Below are 20082 nucleotides of genomic sequence, written 5' to 3'. Positions count from 1 at the left end.
CTCTCTCCCTTTTGAACGCATTTTGTTTTCACCCAATGATGATTATTCGCATTTATTGAAAGGCTGGATAAAAATCCCTCACAATGCAACCCTGCATGTAAAGTAAAAGGTAAGTCTACTGATAGCTGGGTCTGTAGAGAATGAGACTCTTTAATATCAGCTTGGCTGGGTTCAAGCCCCACGCTGGGCAAGAAGATTCCTCGTGCTCCCTTCCCACTCTTCAATTCTATGGTCTGGGTGTCCCACTGAATATACGGAACTGACTCCTATCATGCAGGTGGAAGCGAATGCCTCGAGGCTGAGCCAATGGCGCGCCCCCAGTATAGGAAGGTGCGGCGTCACGGCGCGTCACGCGCCGCCCGAGCGCCTATTTCAAGCGGGCGAGAGGGACGGAGGCGCCTCCGCCTGGGCGCCAGGCCTCGGGAATCCCCGCTTTCTTCCCTTCCTTTCCCTCCGCGGGAGGGAGAAGCCTCGGCGAGCTGCGGCGCGAGCTTTGCGGCCGGGAGTTTCCTCAAGGAAGCGGCTGCTCCGGAGAAGCAGCGTGCCGCGCCCCTCGGGAGGCGTAGGCGGCCAACCGCAGCGCACCACCACCACCGGCTCTCCATTTGCGGCTGCAAGGCGTCTCCGCGGGGGAATTTCGGGGTCCGGAGATGGCGGCGCGAGGGGCGCCCCGCCGGCGGGTCTAGTTGCCCTCGCGCTGAGGCCGCCGCCGCCGCTGCCACGATGGTGCCGAAAAGGTGAGTGGAGCTCTCGGGACTGAATCTCCAAGCAAAGTCTCGCACTTTGCACGCTTCTTCCTGGAGCTTCTCTCTCAGCTAGTTGTTGCTTTGCTTGCAGGCCAGGTGGAATAAATCTGCTTGCATACGATATTTAAAGAGAGGATAACGCCGAGGAGATTTCCTACACTTGAATGTTGCGCTATGCTGTATGCGGATGGCTTCTGCTGCTATTATTATTATTATTATTAAAATGTTGCTTGCATTGCTATGCGTTTAACAGCAATCAGGCACCTTTCCTGAAACTAAGTATTACTAAATTGAATGGAAACAACCCTAGCGCACGTTGGGGTGATCAAGGTTTTATTGATTAAATTGTTTTCGTCTCGAAGGAGCCTAGGGTAGCAAACGCATCAAGAGTAATGCAACCAAAAGTAAAGGCATTTTAACATTACTTTCTGGATATATGTATTGAATGCCTGCTAGTCAGGACAGGGAAATGAAGCTGATATGCTAGTAGACAGAACACCTGATTTTTGACTACTTTGTAAGCCAGGCTTTTTTGTTTGAGACGAGTCCCGCTCAATTATCAGCTAAACAACTGAAAGCCATAACACAAATGGCTCATCTTTATTGATACTATGGCATTTTTGTAACATAGTTACAGTTAGCTTGTGGGATTCTTCTTTGTAAGTTTTGAAAGGTGACAAATAGAAACGGCACAATTGAATTTGTGACTCAAAACACTCTGGCAGTGTTAGCCCAGTGTTGTGGAAGTGGTTAGTGAAACTAACCACAACAATCAAACCTGAATACCAAGAGAATGAGGCAGGAATAAATAGATCATGAATTGAGTAAACAAACACTTTGAAACAAATTCTGATGGCTTTTATTTCTCAGTGGTTGGAAACCAGCTGTTCCTGACCATTGTTTGTGAAAGAGCAGGTATACTTCCTGATTCAGAACCAGTGCTTCAAATAAATATAATGCAATCATGTTAGGAACAGTTGAATAATCTTGATTATTTTGGCAAAATAAGTGCTTAGGGTGGTGCTTTCTTGGCTTAACAGCACAACGTATGCTTCTGGACACATTAATTTTGCAACAGCATTGTCCCAGCATCACAATGCTGAAACAAATGCCTAGGATCACACACTAACAATAATCTATACTGCATTGTAGCTATGGCAGGGATGTTTCTGATACTGATTGACTGATTAACTTGAGTTGGTGTGAATTGGTTGACTGCAGCTCCCAACATGACTAATTGTCTGTCAGGGATTGAGGTGTGTAACCACCAGGGAAAGGCACCCTGGATATTTAGTTATTTTACTTATAAAAATATTTCTGTACAACTATTTCATAAAATATATCAAAATGGTATTTTTTTAAAAGAAAGATGAACATGAGACATCAATTAACCATTGTGGAAAGGTGTGTTCTTAATTGCCTGCATAGAAAAGTTTCCATCAGGCATTTAAAAGTTGAAACAGAAGGCAATTACTGAATCTCTATTGGCAGAGTCTTCCACAATACAGGGATATAAGAACTATTGCCCCATTTCTAATGAAAACGATGGAGCTATTTTGATAGCAGGCTTATTTTGAATGAAGTTTAGCAGTCACATCTATTAATACTGAAGAATCTGTGCATGCACACAAAGCTCATACCAATAACAAACTCAGTTGGTTTCTAAGGTGCTCCTGGAAGGGATTTTTTTATTTTGTTTCAGTTACGGCAGATCAACACGGCTACCTACCTGTAACTAGATCTATTAATACTGCTATGTATCACATGTAAAAAAATGTGTCTGTGTCACATGTAAAAAAATGAGGTTCCAACATTCATACCGGTATATTAAAAGTGCCATAGATAGCAAAGAATAGAGGTGATGCTGCTCCATACCAGTGAGTAAAATCACACAAAAAGCATTGTTTCTAAAATGGCTTAGTTTCTTTCCCCCGAACCTTCAAGAGGCAGAGGTGGAGCTAGCTGCTCCGGCACCCGGAGCGGCACACATGCTGTGCACCTGGGATGGGGCGAGCAGCCCATGGCGGGCTGCTTCCTGGGGGGGGGGAGCTGCACTGCTTTTGCCTTCCTCCCTTCCCTCTTCCTTTTGACAGCTCGGGGAGGCTTCCCTCCCCCCAGGAAGCAGCCCGGGAGCGGGGGGGGGGGCAACGGCGCACCATCTGCCCATGACTCCCAGCCCTCCCGCAAGCTGTCAAAAACAAAGAGGGAAAAGGGGAAGGCCGCAGGCAAGGTGGTGCAGCTCCGCCCCTTCCCCCGACGGCTTGGGGTAGGCCTGGGGGTTGCAGGAGGGCAGCATGCCAAATGTCACACCCCCCCCCCAGTAATTACACCCGGGGCGGACCACCCCCTTCCTCCGCCCCTGCTTCAAGGACAGCAAATTAATAAATATAAATACAGTCACAAAAGCACAAGCACACATGAGAGTTGGTGTAATGATTCAAAACATAGTCTGGACTGAAGTGAAACCATAGTCTGAACTGAAGAGAGCCACAATCTCCTGGCTTCAGGCCTTTCCTATAAACAACACAGAGATAAAAATATTGACCTGCCTTCTTAGATTCATACAGTTGGAAGGGAAGTCAAAATGCTGTCTAGTTCATCCCCCAGGCACTAGCAAATGTGCCAAAAGAAAAAAAAAACTTACAAAGGAGTCTTTCACCATCTAAGCAGCCTGTTCCACTGTCCCAAAAGCTCATACCAACAGAGAATCCTTGTTGATGTTCAGTTAGCATTCCCTTTCTTGTAACTTGAACCTTTTGGTTCTGGTCCTATCCTTTAGAGTAACATAAAACAAATTTCCATCACAGTTATTGGGTTGTTGTGTACAAAAAGAAGAAATTCTGAAATAATATGGGAATACCTGTGAGGACTGCAGAGAAAAATTCTAAAGTTGCTATTATACAGTCTTTGTATCAATATTTGTTGTTTAGTTGTGTCTTACAAATTCTGAATATGTATTTGGTACAGTCATACCTCGGGTTGAATACGCTTCGAGTTGAGCGCATTCGAGTTGCGCTCCGCGGCAACCCAGAAGTAACAGAGCGCATTACTTCTGGGGTTCGCCACTTGCGCAGACGCTCAAAATGACGTCATGCGCAGAAGCGACGAAAAGCGACGTGCGCAGACGTGCCATCACTAGTTACGTTTGCTTCCAGATGCGAACGGGGCTCTGGAACAGATCCCATTTGTATCTAGAGGTACCACTGTAGTTTATAAAATTCTTGCCTCATAATCTGTTTTTATTTTGTTTCAGCTTTGGATTTATGATGTTCCTTTGGGTTCAGACAGCTGGTAAGTTATGAATGCATTGTTTGCTATGCTCAAATATAAAGCAAACCTTTAAATATACTGATAATGCGGATGATCAGTCCTGTCTTTTCCCTAAAGTTCAGGGTGGACTGCAGAAATGCAAAGCCACTTTAAAATATTGTTGTTGTTTAGTCGTTCAGTCGTGTCCGACTCTTCGTGACCCCATGGACCAGAGCACGCCAGGCACTTCTGTCTTCCACTGCCACCCGCAGTTTGGTCAGATTCATGTTTGTAGCTTCGAGAACACCATCCAACCACCTCGTCCTCTGTCGTCCTCTTCTCCTTGTGCCCTCCATCTTTCCCAACATCAGGGTCTTTTCCAGTGAGTCTTCTCTTCTCATGAGGTGGCCAAAGTACTGGAGCCTCAGCTTCACGATCTGTCCTTCCAGTGAGCACTCAGGGCTGATTTCCTTAAGAATGGATGTGTTTGATCTTCTTGCAGTCCATGGGACTCTCAAGAGTCTCCTCCAGCACCATAATTCAAAAGCGTCAATTCTTCGGCGATCAGCCTTCTTTATGGTCCAGCTCTCACTTCCATACATCACTACTGGGAAAACCATAGCTTTTACTATACGGACCTTTGTTGGCAAGGTGATGTCTCTACTTTTTAAAATGCTATCTAGGTTTGCCATTGCTTTCCTCCCAAGAAGCAGGTGTCTCTTAATTTCGTGGCTGCTGTCACCATCTGCAGTGATCATGGAGCCCAAGAAAGTAAAATCTCTCACTGCCTCCATTTCCTCCCCTTCTATTTGCCAGGAGGTGATGGGACCAGTGGCCATGATCTTCCTTTTTTTGATGTTGAGCTTCAGACCATATTTTGTGCTCTCCTCTTTCACCCTCAATAAAAGGTTTTTTAATTCCTCCTCACTTTCTGCCATCAAGGTTATGTCATCTGCATATCTGAGGTTGTTGATATTTCTTCCAGCAATCTTAATTCCGGCTTGGGATTCATCCAGCCCAGCCTTTCGCATGATGAATTCTGCATATAAGTTAAATAAGCAGGGAGACAAAATACAGCCTTGTCGTACTCCTTTCCCAATTTTGAACCAATCAGTTGTTCCATATCCAGTTCTAACTGTAGCTTCTTGTCCCACATAGAGATTTCTCAGGAGACAGATGAGGTGATCAGGCACTCCCATTTCTTTAAGAACTTGCCATAGTTTGCTGTGATCCACACAGTCAAAGGCTTTTGCATAGTCAATGAAGCAGAAGTAGATGTCTTTCTGGAACTCTCTAGCTTTCTCCATAATCCAGCGCATGTTTGCAATTTGGTCTCTGGTTCCCCTGCCTCTTCTAAATCCAGCTTGCACTTCTGGGAGTTCTCGGTCCACATACTGCTTGAGCCTTCCTTGAAGAATTTTAAGCATAACCTTGCTAGCGTGTGAAATGAGTGCAATTGTGCGGTAGTTGGAGCATTCTTTAGCACTGCCCTTCTTTGGGATTGGGATGTAGACTGACCTTCTCCAATCTTCTGGCCACTGCTGAGTTTTCCAAACTTGCTGGCATATTGAGTGTAGCTTTAAAATATACAGATAACTAAATTAACATTTCAGGTAATAATCATAGTCTTAATACAATTCTCATAATGCTTTCTCTTACCCAGGAGAGCTACCATGCTAGAATCTCCTGTTGATGTTTCCCCCTCAGATAGGTTCTGTGTCTTTAGTATGTGCACTGCTGGAAGATAATCAACATACGCATTGCCACATTTGCATGTTAGGAAGAGCTGTATCTGTTCAATGCCTTGTGGCATGGAAGATGTGGCCATGGACTCTTGGAGAAGAGCCTGAGAAGAGCCTGAGACTCAGTTAAGTTTTTCTTGGACTCAGTTGCTGTGACATAAGTAGAAGGTAACCAACAAGAAATCAGTAATCATAAAGAGGAGTAGATGCCATGAGGGCTTTCCCCATTAGGCCAAGGTCACCTTTCCATTAGAGTGTATAACATCAAGTGAACTCAAACTACTGAATTAAGTTATTCTCTCCAGTGGGAATGAAAAGAAATGTGGCCCCAGTGAAACTGGATTTTATGGAGACATTCGTAAAAAGCATATGTTTAATTTCCCATTTTGTCTTTATAGCTAACACATCAGTCACTGGCATAATAGGAAGTACTGTTGAACTGAGATGCGATGAGTTAAATGGCACGTTCATCTTAAATAACTTTCGAGTAACATGGCGAAAAGAAGGGGAAAGAAACTGCTTTGTAGAAACCTATTATTCTGATGAAGATCTGGCTTCATACCGCGAGATAAACCAGTGTGCAGACTTCAGAGACAGGACTCGGTTTACTGAGGAACTGAAGGAGGGCAAGTTTACTCTGCAACTGTTAAGGATCAGTCCTAAAGATGAGTTCACATATACCTGTGTGGTACTGAAGAAGAATGAAGAGGGAAAATTGGAAGTACACAGAGAAGTGAAAACAAACCTCAAAGTGGCAGGTAAAGCAAATGTTTATAAACCATCAGTGATAAATTCCTGTTCTTTTGCCAAACTTTGTGTATGTCAGAGAATGGCATAGAAGAAAGGCGTGTTCAAGTGTGTTTCTGAGTTAACACGGGACACGGAGGAGCAATGGTGTTTTAAACAAGAAAATGTACTTGGCACACCTGGCCAATGCAGTCCATTGTCACGTCCTTCTTTATCTCCCACTCTGCATGGCTCCCTCAGCAAGGGTCATAGGAAACTGCCTTGGTCCATCCAGCTCAGTGTTGCCTACACTGGCTGACAGCAGCTCTCCAGGGTTTCAAAGAGGAATCTCTCACAACCCTACCTTGGAGATGCCTAGGACCTTCTGCATGCAGCAAAGCAGATGCTCTACCATGGAAGTAGGGCCTTTCCCCTAGCACTGCCGTCTCAGCACTCCTCCTGTTCACAGAGAGCTTTTTGCAGAGGAGAGCTGAAGGTGTGTAGACCGAAACCTCATTCACCCCAACAGCCCATGAGGTCACAGTCTATACTACAACGCTACTTCCAATATTTCTGGTTCCTTAAGGCATCAACCTCGGGTTAAGTACTTAATTCATTCCGGAGGTCCGTTCTTAACCTGAAACTGTTCTTAACCTGAAGCACCACTTTAGCTAATGGGGCCTCCTGCTGCCGCTGCGCCGCCAGAGCACAATTTCTGTTCTCATCCTGAAGCAAAGATCTTAATCTGAAGCACTATTTCTGGGTTAACAGAGTCTGTAACCTGAAGCGTATGTAGTAACCTGAGGTACCACTGTACAAGTTACTTGTGTGTGCAAACAGGACCCTACTCCCATTGCATGTGTTAGTGTAATCTGAGGACTGAAAATCCTTCTCTCAACCTTTTATACTGTCAACAGCTCCAGACTGTGTTAAAATATGTCGCCCTTACTTTTCCCCCCAGCAAATTACAGCGCGCCAGTTCTAACTCACATGCTATCTGGAGAAGAAATGACATTCAGTTGCACTTCTAGCCACGGGTACCCACAACCAAAAGTTTATTGGGTAAATCATACTGACATCAGCCTCTTGAACTCAACTCAACAGTATACTAGAGCGCCTGACGGGACGATCAGTGTTTTCAGTATGTTAACAGTTAAAGCAGCTACTGCTATCAAGTTAGAGTGTACAATTGAGAATGAGCAGCTGCACCAAAATCTAACTGCCAGCAGTAAGTTGATGTTCTTCATTTTATCTCCTCTCAAATATTTTTCATGCGCGGTGAAATTTTTATAGCGAAGAACAAATTTGCCAAGTAAGCTAAAAAACAACAACTACAGTGTAATTCATGTCCAGAACCCCAAAAAAAACCTTGACTTTCTGATCATTTGTCAGCTAGAACAAAAGCCTTTGGCCTCTTAAATAGAGAGGAAAGCTTCAAATTTAAATTCAGATGCAGTAAGAAATCATATGGGTTCCAGGACATGCTACTTAAAGCCTTAGAACAAATTATTGCCAGGTTAGCTCGTATCAGAATGTGACATTTGGCCCACCTACTCCTGCTGCATCTTGGCTGTTAAACAGGCCTACCTTAAATCACAACAACTTTTGTTTCAATTCTGCTAGCTGGAATGCCGTTTTTAAAACTCAGCAGTTGTGAAGTCTGTTATCTGGCTGAACTTGAGGGAAATAGGAGCTGGATGAAAGGCTATAACTCAGCTGGGAGTGTATGTAACTTATTGACTTAGATATGCTTAAGGAAAGTCTCTGGGTTATGACCAAATTTTTCCATCCTTCTACATGCAGTGTGCAAATTATTAGGATAAAAGTTCCTTTTGCTAAAAGGTGATTCTTAAGTTTCATTGTATTTTAGTAAAATCCAGTTTTTGTGCATGTGTTGTAAAGCATAAAAACAGTTAAGATGTGCAGTTTATGTTGTTTGCAGACCTGTTCTGTCTGAGCCTTTTTAAAAAACCTCTCCTCCTTCTCCCCTTGGCGTTGTTTCTATTTAGTTGACACGAGCAGTCCTGAAAATAGCCCCTCGGTTGATAACAGCCCAAGTAAGACAAAAGGTGTAGTTCTGGCTTCTGTTGCAGCTGTCTCAATAGTCATTCTACTTATTTTGTACATCGGGTGGAAGAAAAGGAGGACTTCTGTTCTAATGACTTACACTGGTAAGTGAACAGTACACCCAGTTTAACAAGCCCTAAGGAGTAGGAGTAGAGAAGCAGTGGTTCATCCCCCTCAAAACTTCCAGAATGGTTAAACTAGCATTTCTGAGGCAGCAATACAGCTGATACTTTGTGTAGACAACCAGAGTAGCTTGTCACGTAGAGTATACATCTTCACTCAAGGGTGCTGCTTGGGGAATCTCTTCCCATGATTACCAGTAAGGTTTGCCACAGTCCACATTTCAAGCACACACAAGGTTTAGCAAGGCTGAAGTGGACCTGCTGTTGAGATCACTGGAAGGGTAGGTACCATTATCTCCTTGAGTGGAGGAAGACAGCTAGTTTCTAATGAAGCGGGACCTATTTTAAGATCTGTTAGCATGCACCCTAGGCCTCAAACCACTTTCCACTTTCACTTCCACCTACTCTCCATTTGCATGCCTGCTGGTGAAAACTGAAATGATAGTGGCCCATCCTACAGCCACAAACTGAGGAAAACAGGCATGTGGAAGGGGAAACTGAGGAGATTAAAAGAAAGATGTGTTGTGCTGCACTTATTGTAGTCCATTCTCAAAATATGGGGATACTTCAGAGTCAGCCTTCTCAAAGGAAGCCTGCCACATCTTATTTGTTGTCTCCGTTCATCCTGGCTTGCCCTGGTTGCTGGAACATGTAGGTTTCCCTTTCACAAATAGCCCTTGAAGAACAAAGTACTAACTTTGGACAACCTGTGGACAACGTATGGTAAATCTCCCAAGAAGAGGGCCAGTTCTGTAATATGCACTTATCATGAAAAGCTACTGGCTAGAAATGCCTTTAGGCTTCCTTCTGTAAACTTCATTGCTGGTGTAGAGCAGAGGTTGGGGAAACTAATGTCTTCCAGATGGTGATGAACTCCCATCAGCTCAAGCCAACGTGACCAGTGGTTAAGGATGTTGTAGTCCAACAGCCACTGGAGGGGCTCATGGCCCTCATCCCTGGTGTAGTCACTCTGCTTCTAACTCAGGATTCCACTAATGCATAATTCAGGGTTCCCATTGTGTCAAAGACAATATTCTCCCCTCCCAAAAAGACTCTAGCCACACTTGTACTAAAGAGAACTAATAATGTCAATAAAGAGAGCCAATAATGTCACCATGGCCAAGTATTCTTGGCTCCCATGCCATTCTTATTGATGTTTATGGCTCAGCTGTATTTATTTGTTTCACTGGAAGAATGGCTTCTGCCTCCAAAACATCATCTGGGTCTACCATATGCTAATTGTTACTTAAAACAATGTTGTCATATCAAAGCAATCAGAACAACATTGGCCATAGCAACTTCCTCAAATAAGAAAACCACAAAATAAACGAAGCATAGAATCAGTCCCACATCTGCAGAGCATCTGATTAATCATAGATGCCTTCCAGGTCATATCCATCTGTAAATTCCTAAACTTGCTTGCCAACAAATGTTGGCAAGGGTAATGAGATGCTCAGTGTTTGTAGACAGTAAACCTTCCATTCATCATGTTGGGATTTTTCATCTTGTGCACTTTCATGTAATAATCCTGGCTCAACGACTAGCTGTCTCTCGAATTCCTATTTAAAATATGCCATTGAACTTCCTTCCCTTTGTGATGTCTTGAGTCCTTGTCTGCCATCTTGAAAGCAGTTTCAATGGTCCTCATTCTATTTAGAATACACAACCACGTGTAATACACCTCAGTCCAAAAGTTCTACAAATCTTTTTTTCCCTATCAATTGGTGTTCATAAAAATGAAGAATCAAACAACACAGTAGCCAGTAGAAAATGGTTCACTTAGCCCAGTAGTGTTTTCCTGAAGAATGCATACGTATTTCGGACCCCTAAACTGAAATTTTGTACTGATAAGAACATACATTTTAGCTTGATGCAGAGCTCTGAGCATCTTGTAGCTCCCTTTACAATATTTTTGACATAAGAACTTGCATACTTTTCTGAGCTTGCTCATTTCTTTCTCTTGCAAATAAATGTTGGTCAGTGCTGCAACTGGGCTATATCTAGCCAATGATTCCTCTTATAAGGATATTGTCCCTTGGCTTCCCACATTTTGGGAGCTCCATTGCTCTGAGCATTCAAAGGAAAGAAATTTAGGGTGGGTCCTAACCAGGGCTATTTTCAGGCAGAACTCAGTTCCAGCACGTCTCAGGTGGACACCGTTTCCATTGTAAGAGAACAAGGGTGTTCATGGTGCGTTCCAGCACTGGTCCTAACAAACCAGACACCATTACCTTGATTTGTTAGCCCTTGTTGCTGTGATAGCTGTAGATGGGCAAGGCAAGAGGCCTTGAGGGGGGACAGAAATAGAAATTCTCTGGCATCACCAGGGTTTGATGTTTTAATCCTGTCCCACTACATAACTTTTCTGTAATCTGACCCATATAACATTTGTATATTCTGTTGTGTGTGTGTTTTTTTAAAGCTCCTGCTGAAATAGGAAACAGAAATTTTGGACTGCCAGAGTAATGTTGCCTGGAAACATTCCCAGAGAGACTGATGGTTGTGTGTTTTCTACCTGCAGCAGAGCATGGACAGGGGCAGAACACTTACATACTGCCAGCAGCTTGCCATGTTTACCCTTCTACTGATGAAAGGCAGAATGCTACCTGGCCCACGTCTGATAGATAAAGGCTATGCTATAAAGTTAGCCCACCAAATGAAACCCAGAAGGGGCACACGTCTTGTGCACAGCTCAGAACTGATTCTGTGGGGGGAATCAACATACACCTTTGAGCTTTCCAAGGACTGCTTCACTTGTTAATGACATTTTGGTACTGAAGAAAGTCACCGAGGAGCATTTCGTCAATGGCTTAATGGAGCTTCTTTGTTCCACAGCAGCGTACGCCAGTGACTAGAACTTGTTTTTCGGCTTCCTCGAAGCAAATGATTGGCCTCTTTTGGAAGTAGGCTGCTGGACTAGATGGACCTGATGCAGCAAGAGTGGTCACCTTCTGAAGTGTGGCGGCACTTCTGAGCCCAGTCTTCCAGTGGTGGTATAGAACGGAATATTGACATGGAATCAGTCCCCCAACATTAGACCCAGAGGTCTGGTTGTATAGGACAGACACATGAGGACAGCTGTCTTTTGGGGGGGTATATGCCATGGACACCACCTCCAGGTAGGTGGGCAGGTCTGTTAAATCTGTTGGGAATATGATCCTCTACACCAGACATCACTCTGGGACCAAGTTAGGCCAGAGTTCTTATCTCAGTTTAATGGCTTCATCACAATCTGAACATATACGTCTTACGTACGTGGGAACCATATTAATTGCAAGCTCTGCCACTGTTGAAGGCGAAGCAATCTTGGGCAAAAAATGAAAAGGCCTTGGGCTAATTACGATTGCTTTTCCCTGTTAGATACTTCAGCCAGTTAACAGTCAACCCAGTTGCGTTACAATAGCAAATGGAATGTTTCAAATGCTGGCATGTGAATGCATTGCCATTTGCCAGAGGTTCTTCAAGAGCAGCTTTAGTGGACAGACATCTCATTTCAGCACAGCTGCAAAATCTAAACAAACCGAAGGCTGGGCTTCAGACATGCAAGATTGCAAAGACAGGAACTTGTAAATCCTAGTTGTAATATTTCATCCCAAGTATTCTATGCATTTGCAGGGAAAGTGCCATGTGCATTTACAGGTTGAACATTGAAGGAGTACAGACAGCTCTGCTCTGTTCATGCTTCCTCGTGAACAGTCTATGCAGCAGAAGCAATGCAGGGCTCTGGATTTGTGCAAGTGTTCGTATGATTTACTGAGTTGTTGGCTTCATGTTGCCAGTGTGCTAAGTCCGAACTGGAAGATATGATGGCAAGGTAGGCATGTGGAGATAGCAGCACACAGCGAATGGTGATACATGCATTAATATGGGGTTTTGGCGTGCTAAATCAAAATCTGTTTAGCTCCGTGACATCTGTGTTGATTGGCATGATAAAGTAGACAAATCTTGGGGCACATACTTTAAACAACATACTTTATCAATTCAATCATCATAGACACCAGAAAAGCAATGTAAATTACAGCCTTGATCAAACCAGAAGACTTGAATTGTTTATTAGAGAGCCAGTGGAATTCTGTTGATGGTCTTGTTACAACTCAGTCCTAAATACTTGGGAAAGTATTCAATTATTTCCTAAGTAAGCATTGTTGAAAAACCTGCCTTAAAAGCACCATTCTGCATTTTTACTCTGCAAATATTGTACAATAGATGAGCTGAAAATTCTTATGAAGCTAATACTTCACTTAGTTAATCTCACAGGGATATCATCTATTTGACTTTACAAATATATATATATATATTTCTTTGTTTATAAATTCTGCAATGTGAATGTGAAACTTTGGTCTGTTTCTTCCCAAACAAATCATGTCCTGGTTGTTTTGCTCTAGTGCACTGTGATAAAATGGGTTTTCACACTGTTCAACACATCGGTGGAAACTTCAAGTTTTACTTATCTCAATGCAGATAACTCATTTTCTCTCATCCCACCCTTCACCTCCTATTCCCTCACTGACAAAAGTCGGATACTTCCACTGCTACCAGCAAAGGAAAAACAAATTGGAATCTTCCAGTTATAAACACTTGTGCCCTGCATGAAGCATTATCTTTCATTTCTTTAGAAGTTTACTGATATTTTAGTGCAGGATCTACCTGATGTATATGATTGGACCTTGTACAGAGTATTTTTGCATGGCATTTTAATTGTGTTTTTATCACATTGTTTCAGTGTTTGTATGTTTTTTACTGTTGTACACTGCTTGGAGATCAAGCATGCACCTTCAATGTACTCTTTTTGGCGCCTACTATAAACATTCTTGTTTAGGCAACCCTACTCAGTTCCTTAGAAAGTTGAGGTAACTTTAATCTGTTTTAGTATTTAAACTTTTGTATGTTTTGAAGTATGGCTGTGAATTTTTCTTGAACTTAATTGCTTTATCTTTTTGCAAGCTGCTTTGAGGCTTTTTACAATCGTGGTGTGTAAATTTTATTAAATAAATGAATACATATTTTTTGAAAATGTTTTTAAACCAATGTAAGCTCAGTTTTCCTTTGAACAAAGAGCCAGTTCCTAGATGATGATTAAATTTTATTATCCACCCTCCTACAGATGGTCTCAGGGTGGATTGCAACATTATACAGTGGTACCTTGGGTTAAGTACTTAAATTCGTTCCGGAGGTCCGTTCTTAACCTGAAACTGTTCTTAACCTGAAGCACCACTTTAGCTAATGGGGCCTCCTGCTGCTGCTGCGCCGCCAGAGCACGATTTCTGTTCTCATCCTGAAGCAAAGTTCTTAACCCGAGGTACTATTTCTGGGTTAGCGGAGTCTGTAACCTGAAGCGTATGTAACCTGAAGCGTATGTAACCCAAGGTACCACTGTATAGCAATATAAAATGCAGCATTAAAAGCAGACTTAAAACACTACAATCACAACTAGCACAAGTTATGCAGGGTTTTGGATTTGCAGTTCCTCTGTGTTCAATGCCCCTACCCCCAGTTCATTAAAAACCCATCAAATGTTTAAATGAATTACGCCTGGCAACCATCCAGCCTGTGCCATGGGTTACAACAGTGAAAACACAATCTTTAAAAAGCAGTTTAGAACAACTTAAAATTGCAGAAATGGGGTGGGTCCTAAAAACAGTATACCAACACGGACAAAATGTCAAACTATAGAAGTCCTACTTTTGCCCCCCAGGCAAACCAAGTGCCTATATCAGGAGTGGGGAATTATTTTCCGCCTGAGGGCTTGTGGGAGTTGCATGCCTGTGGTGGGCTGTGCTAGAGGCCAGAGTAGATGGAGCAAATGGGTGTGTCTTATTGCTCCATACAGCCGGCAGGCAGGAGGTTTCTACACACATATACCCTGACTCTCTCCATATTTTTTCATTCAGCAAATGAAGGGGCCTGACCACAGTTCAAAGACACATTCCAAGAGAGCATGAGCAAGCCAGATAGAGGTTGCAGCCATGGAAGAGAGTCCCCAGAGCTTGTCAGAGAGGACTAGAGGGTTCACGGACAGAACGTTTGATATTCCTGAGTTACTTGCATATCATGGTAAGTTGCATTTTAACCAACGATCATCTGTATTCCCTTGATTTTATATTCTAATTCAGTCAACCACTTCTTTTACTGTGTTCCACCCTCGGTGGTCAGAGATTCACTGGACTTCAGGTATAGGAGGAGATTTTATAGCCACTTGCTCAGTTTATTTCCTAGTTAAATGACAAAGAACTATTCACATTTTGGATCTTTAAGTCAATGATCTCAGAATATCCTCCCCCACCCCCAATATCCCCTCAAATTCTAGGTTTATGGGCTTCCCATAGACATGTGGGTGTCCCCTTTGGGAACAGAATGAACCTTGGGCCTGATGTTGTGATCTTACCAGTACAGTTAAGGAAAGGAAAGGTTTCTCAAAAGTGTTTATTTTAATATTCTGTATCTCAAACGCTTTAAACACATTTCAGCTCCATTACTCTTAGGTGTCTGATGAATGCTAAACCTGGTACCAAGCCATTAGGTTTATAAACATTGGGGAACAAAGCAATATTAAGAAAGAGGAGGCTCTGCCCATATTTCCTTAACACATATATGGTACATTTGCATATGCTGTTGACTGGGCTGAAAAATTGTACTTAAAACTTTTCAGGCAGATCAGAAAGGGGCTGGTTTTATTTTCAAACAGTAGTCTCGTTTACAATCACCACTTGTCCTGTTTTCTTCATAGTTCATGTAAAGTTTAATGTTGAGTTCAACTAAATTTGAAGGCAAGTTCACGCAATCCACTGAAGTTGCCATACTTGAGGTTTTCTAAATGTCAATTCTTTCATCATGTGCTAATGGGTCTGCTCTCATTATTGCACATTTGTTTCACTCATGTCCAAGCCCACTTCTTCTTTTGTGGGTGACATGCTGACACAAGCAAAATAAGTACATTACATGATGGTTTCACACACAAATGCCAAGCTGTTGGTCCATTGCTTATCAGGTTTGCCCATTGATTCAGGCTATCACTTGCCTGAAACTTAATCTAGTATACGCAGCAGTTTCTTGAACCTAAAGTACACATCAATAACATGAGCAATGTGGATGTTGATTATAACAGAGTGCAATTATGAGAGTCATTGTAGTCTTTGATAAACACCCTTGGAATGTTTTGTGAATAGTTGCCTCCCATTTTTCTCTCTTGATACTTCATCAAGACTTAGCCAGTGTGACTTCGCATATTATGCTTCACTTTGGAAATGTTTAGAGAAGAGAAGCTATGGTGAGGAATGAATACTAGTAGTACTAGGTGGATTTTGCACTGGCAGTGCAATTGCCTGTCCTCATGCAGTGGATAAGGGACATACGTAAGCTTGCTGCAAGAAGGACAGGCTGTTAATGTTCTACCCCCTCTCTTTTAAAAACCGATCAGGATTGCACCTATGTACAAGAGGCAGGGATCACATAGCTCTGTTCCACTAGTCCTAGTTCTCATTTTAATAATATATTTTTAAGGTAGTGTGTTCTTGAATACATGCCTGTGTCCACTGATAGCCTGGATGAGGATGAGTCAACTTGACTCAGTTCAGATAGGACAGAATTTAGAAGGGCCTGCTGAAAATTGGCAAACTCTTACAATGTGTTGCGGTGTCAGACAGGCACTCGTAGTTTGGCCTGGCTTGGCTTGCACTGCATGCGAGTTCATAATTTCTTCAGATAGCAGTCTAAGAGGAGATGGTTTGCCTCAATCTGGGAACCGTGTGAAACAAAGGTTCATACTTGAGAGCTAAAAATTTATCACATGGAGTGCAGTACTGAAAGATGTTAATCAAGTTTCCATTTACCCTCCTAGGAAAGCCCCACCATGTTTCCCTACTCCCACTCTTTTGGCCCTGGTCTAAGAAGATATGAAACTATATTGTGCTATGACTGATCCTCTTTTTTAAAACTGACAGTATGTTGAGAAAATTTGAAGTAGTTGCAAACTTTGGTTTCTGGAGGGTTAGCCATGTTAGTTTGTTATACTGAAAGCAACAGAGTCTCTTGGCACCTTAAAGACTAACAAATCTACTGTGGCACAACCTTTCATGTGAAACCTAATCAAATACAGTGATACCTCAGGTTACAGACGCTTCAGGTTACAGACTCTGCTAACCCAGAAATAGTACCTCGGGTTAAGAACTTTGCTTCAGGATGAGAACAGAAATCGGGCAGCAGTGGCGCCAGCGGGAGGCCCCATTAGCTAAAGTGGTGCTTCAGGTTAAGAACAGTTTCAGGTTAAGTATGGACCTCTGGAACGAATTAAGTTCTTAACCCGAGGTACCACTATACACAAAAAAAGTTAAATTCAATTCTGTCTTCTGCAGAATAATTTGCTATCAAATTTCTTAAATGCTAAAGTTAATAAATCAATGGGGCATTTCTTCCCTATTCTTTTAAAGAAAGATACCATACCATTTGAGGTAGATGGTCTTATTTTTATGCAAAAGGGGAATCTTTGCAATAATGAGAAGGAAACTCCGAGGGGGAAGCAAAGGGAATTTGGAGTGGGGGCCGAGAGAGGAACTGATTTTACTCCCACCAGCGTAAATGATACTAAGGAAACGGAATTTGATTTCTCTTTGTAAAAGGGAACTATCATATTTCCTCAGCAGAGAGGATATCTGAGTTAAAAAAAATTAGGTCATGAGATTCCAGGAGTAACCTATTATTAGCACATACGTTTAACAAAAATGTTCTGAAAATTCCACTTGCAAGTTGCAACTTGGGGAGTCCTGGTGGCGCACCAGATGATATCCTTCAGAGTTTAGAGTACCAGAAGCGTTTTCAATATAAAGACATTTTACAGCCCCCTCACCATCTTTTTTGGCACAGACCCCAAATGGTTGATGGGTTGTAAAGTGTACAATCAAGCGTGCAGCTTCAGTTAAAGATTTGCAGGTACTAGTGGGCATCATTTTACCTGTCATATTTCTTGGGCGCCATAACTTTCCCACAGGTCGTAATGAGGAAACATCTTTAGTATTGGTACTTAACAGTACAACTTGCCCGTCCAGCTATGCTCCCATGCACTGATTTTACAATATTTTAGCTGTTATGGGGAGATATTTGTGTTTAGTTGTGTAGTGTTCTGTGCACTTAACCTGAGAAAAAACATAACAGATTCAACATAGTGGGTCTAATCTCCAAATAAGCATACACTGCTATTACCATAATGCAAGGATGGGGAGAACCTACTGTTTTTCAGATATTGTTAGACTCCCATCAGCCCCAGCCCCAAAAGGCCAATGATGGGAGTCCAACTTCATCTGGAAGGTCTCGACTCAGCCAACCCTGCAGTAACAGGGTTACATATTTAGCAATGATCTTTAAAGTTAGATCTGAAGTTGCCCAATTTATTTAATGGTGACTAGCTAGTCTTTTATGTATTGTATGTGTATGGATTATTAATGTATTTGGATGACTTTGTATGATTTTATTGTTTAAGCTTATGCCAATAAAGGCTAATAACAATAACAATAACAATAACAACATAAAACTCTTGATTCATTAAGAAGCTCTATAGTATTTTTGGCCTTTTGCCAATTCTAATCTACAATGTTATTAGGTAGGAGTAGACTCCATTGTCATATGGTTTGAGCTAATCAGTATGTGCTATCAAAAATGAAGCAATTGTTGTTGAAAATGAATTACAGTAAGGACTTTTGCTTAGCCCACCACCACCATGCAGAACCTCAGTGACATAAGCTACTTACTTGACTATGTCCAGATAATATGGAGTAAGATACATTTGACTACTTACTTGTGGTGATAGGTTGTCAAGACTCTTAAACAACATCTTCGGAGAGAGGCTACTTGACAGTAGCATCCCAACAGGGCAGAGTAACCTAATTTCTGAGTAAGTAAGCACCAAGCTTCTGTTTTGACTTTGTAGCTGAAGATACTGTGAGTTTGGGGTAGTGGTGATTGCAGAAGACTTCTGACTACATTTTGCTGCAGATGGTTTGGTTCATGAGAGGTTCAGTCACTGGCTTGCACACAGCCTTTAGACTTCAGACTCTCCAGGTACTTTCCCGATACCAAACTTTAATAATTTCAGGGCACTTATTGCACACCCAATCATGTTGTTACACTGAATGAGACCATGCCTATATCTGATTTCTCAAGGGGTATACAGTGGAACCTTGGTTCTCGAACTTAATACATTCTGAGAGTCTGTTCGATTCCTGAAACAGGTCGGGAACCAAGGCGTGGCTTCTGATTGGCTGCAGCAGCTTCCGGCAGGCAATCAGAAGCCGTGAAAGCAGTGCCAGGCGTTCGGCTTCCAAAGAACATTAAAAAACCGGAATTGCTTCTGGTTTTTGTTCATCCAGGAGCCGGAACATTCGGCTCCCAAGGCGTTTGGTTGCTGAGGTTCCACTGTAACTGGTTTGAGGAAAGAGAAGTTGACCCCAGCAAGTTATGTTTTTTTAAAAAAGCTGTGTAAGCTGCTCAGCATCAGTGAGAATCATATATAACTAGAGATGATTGCATTCATGTTCTTAAAGATTCACAGAACCAGAGGAAGCTATTTATCCATCTAGCCCAGTATTGCCTGTTCCGACTGGCAACAGCTGCTCTAGGGTCTCAGGTTTTCCCCATCACCTGCTACCTGAGCCTTTTAAGTGGAGATGCCATGGGTGGAACTTGTCTGCCTAAGTAGCACATTGTACACGTATGTAATGGTGACTGAAAAGCCCGCTCTAACTAGGTCATGATGTAGCTGCTGCAGCCACCAACTATTTTCTAAGATGCATCACGTACGTGTATGTAAAAGGAGTTTAAACATGATATTCTGCTTTGGAGATACTGGTCTCCTTGATTTGGACTCTGTCCATGTGTATATACAGTGGCACAATGTGTAAGGTCTACCTGTTTACCAGCCAGTATCTGACTTTAAAGCTTGGAAATCCCCAGAAAATTCCCTTAAGCCAGTCTGCCAAAAGTTCCTCCATGCAATGCACATGGGCAAGTCCCATTCTGTAAAAATTTCCTTTCCAGACAAATTATAATATCCTATATGGGAACAGGGCCAAGTTGTGGCGAAAGCAGCTGAACTAGTGAAGAGTTTATCCACATAAAACCAATAAATTGCTGTGTCTTGAGTGCTTTCACTTGATTGTGGATGTTTCAGAAGTATAGGATCAGGTGCCTCAATGCAGGAAATTCCTCTATGCCACAGTGGGACTCTAGAAATCCATCCCTAGTCTAATAAGTATCATTTTCTTAGAATGGAGCCATTTGCACCATCTTGTGGATGTAATTATTGAGAGCAACTTCGCATATTATGCGAAACTGTTTGCATACCAGTGTTATCCACAACAAACCTGTCAAGTGTGGACGTTGTTCATGTCTACCATATGCACATGACACACAACCTCGGTGGGCAACGCTCCCACGGACATG

General features: G+C 42.5%; 1 protein-coding gene across 1 annotated transcript; it reads left to right on the top strand.

Annotated features, from left to right (window-relative positions):
- The first annotated feature begins 340 nt into the window (after positions 1 to 340).
- ICOSLG (inducible T cell costimulator ligand) lies at positions 341 to 13676 on the top strand. Its single transcript, XM_083437397.1, has 6 exons — positions 341 to 737; positions 4000 to 4037; positions 6136 to 6495; positions 7425 to 7691; positions 8473 to 8634; positions 11075 to 13676. The coding sequence occupies exons 1-6, from the start codon at positions 724 to 726 to the stop codon at positions 11116 to 11118; spliced, it is 885 nt and encodes a 294-aa protein (XP_083293523.1). The 5' UTR covers positions 341 to 723; the 3' UTR covers positions 11119 to 13676.
- The last annotated feature ends 6406 nt before the right edge of the window (positions 13677 to 20082 follow it).

This window comes from Podarcis tiliguerta (genome assembly GCF_965153285.1).
Source record: "Podarcis tiliguerta genome assembly, chromosome: 4".
Classification (NCBI taxonomy): Eukaryota; Metazoa; Chordata; class Lepidosauria; order Squamata; family Lacertidae; genus Podarcis; species Podarcis tiliguerta.
The sequence above is the reverse complement of the archived record's forward strand: the minus strand, read 5'-3'. Positions and strand labels throughout refer to the sequence as shown.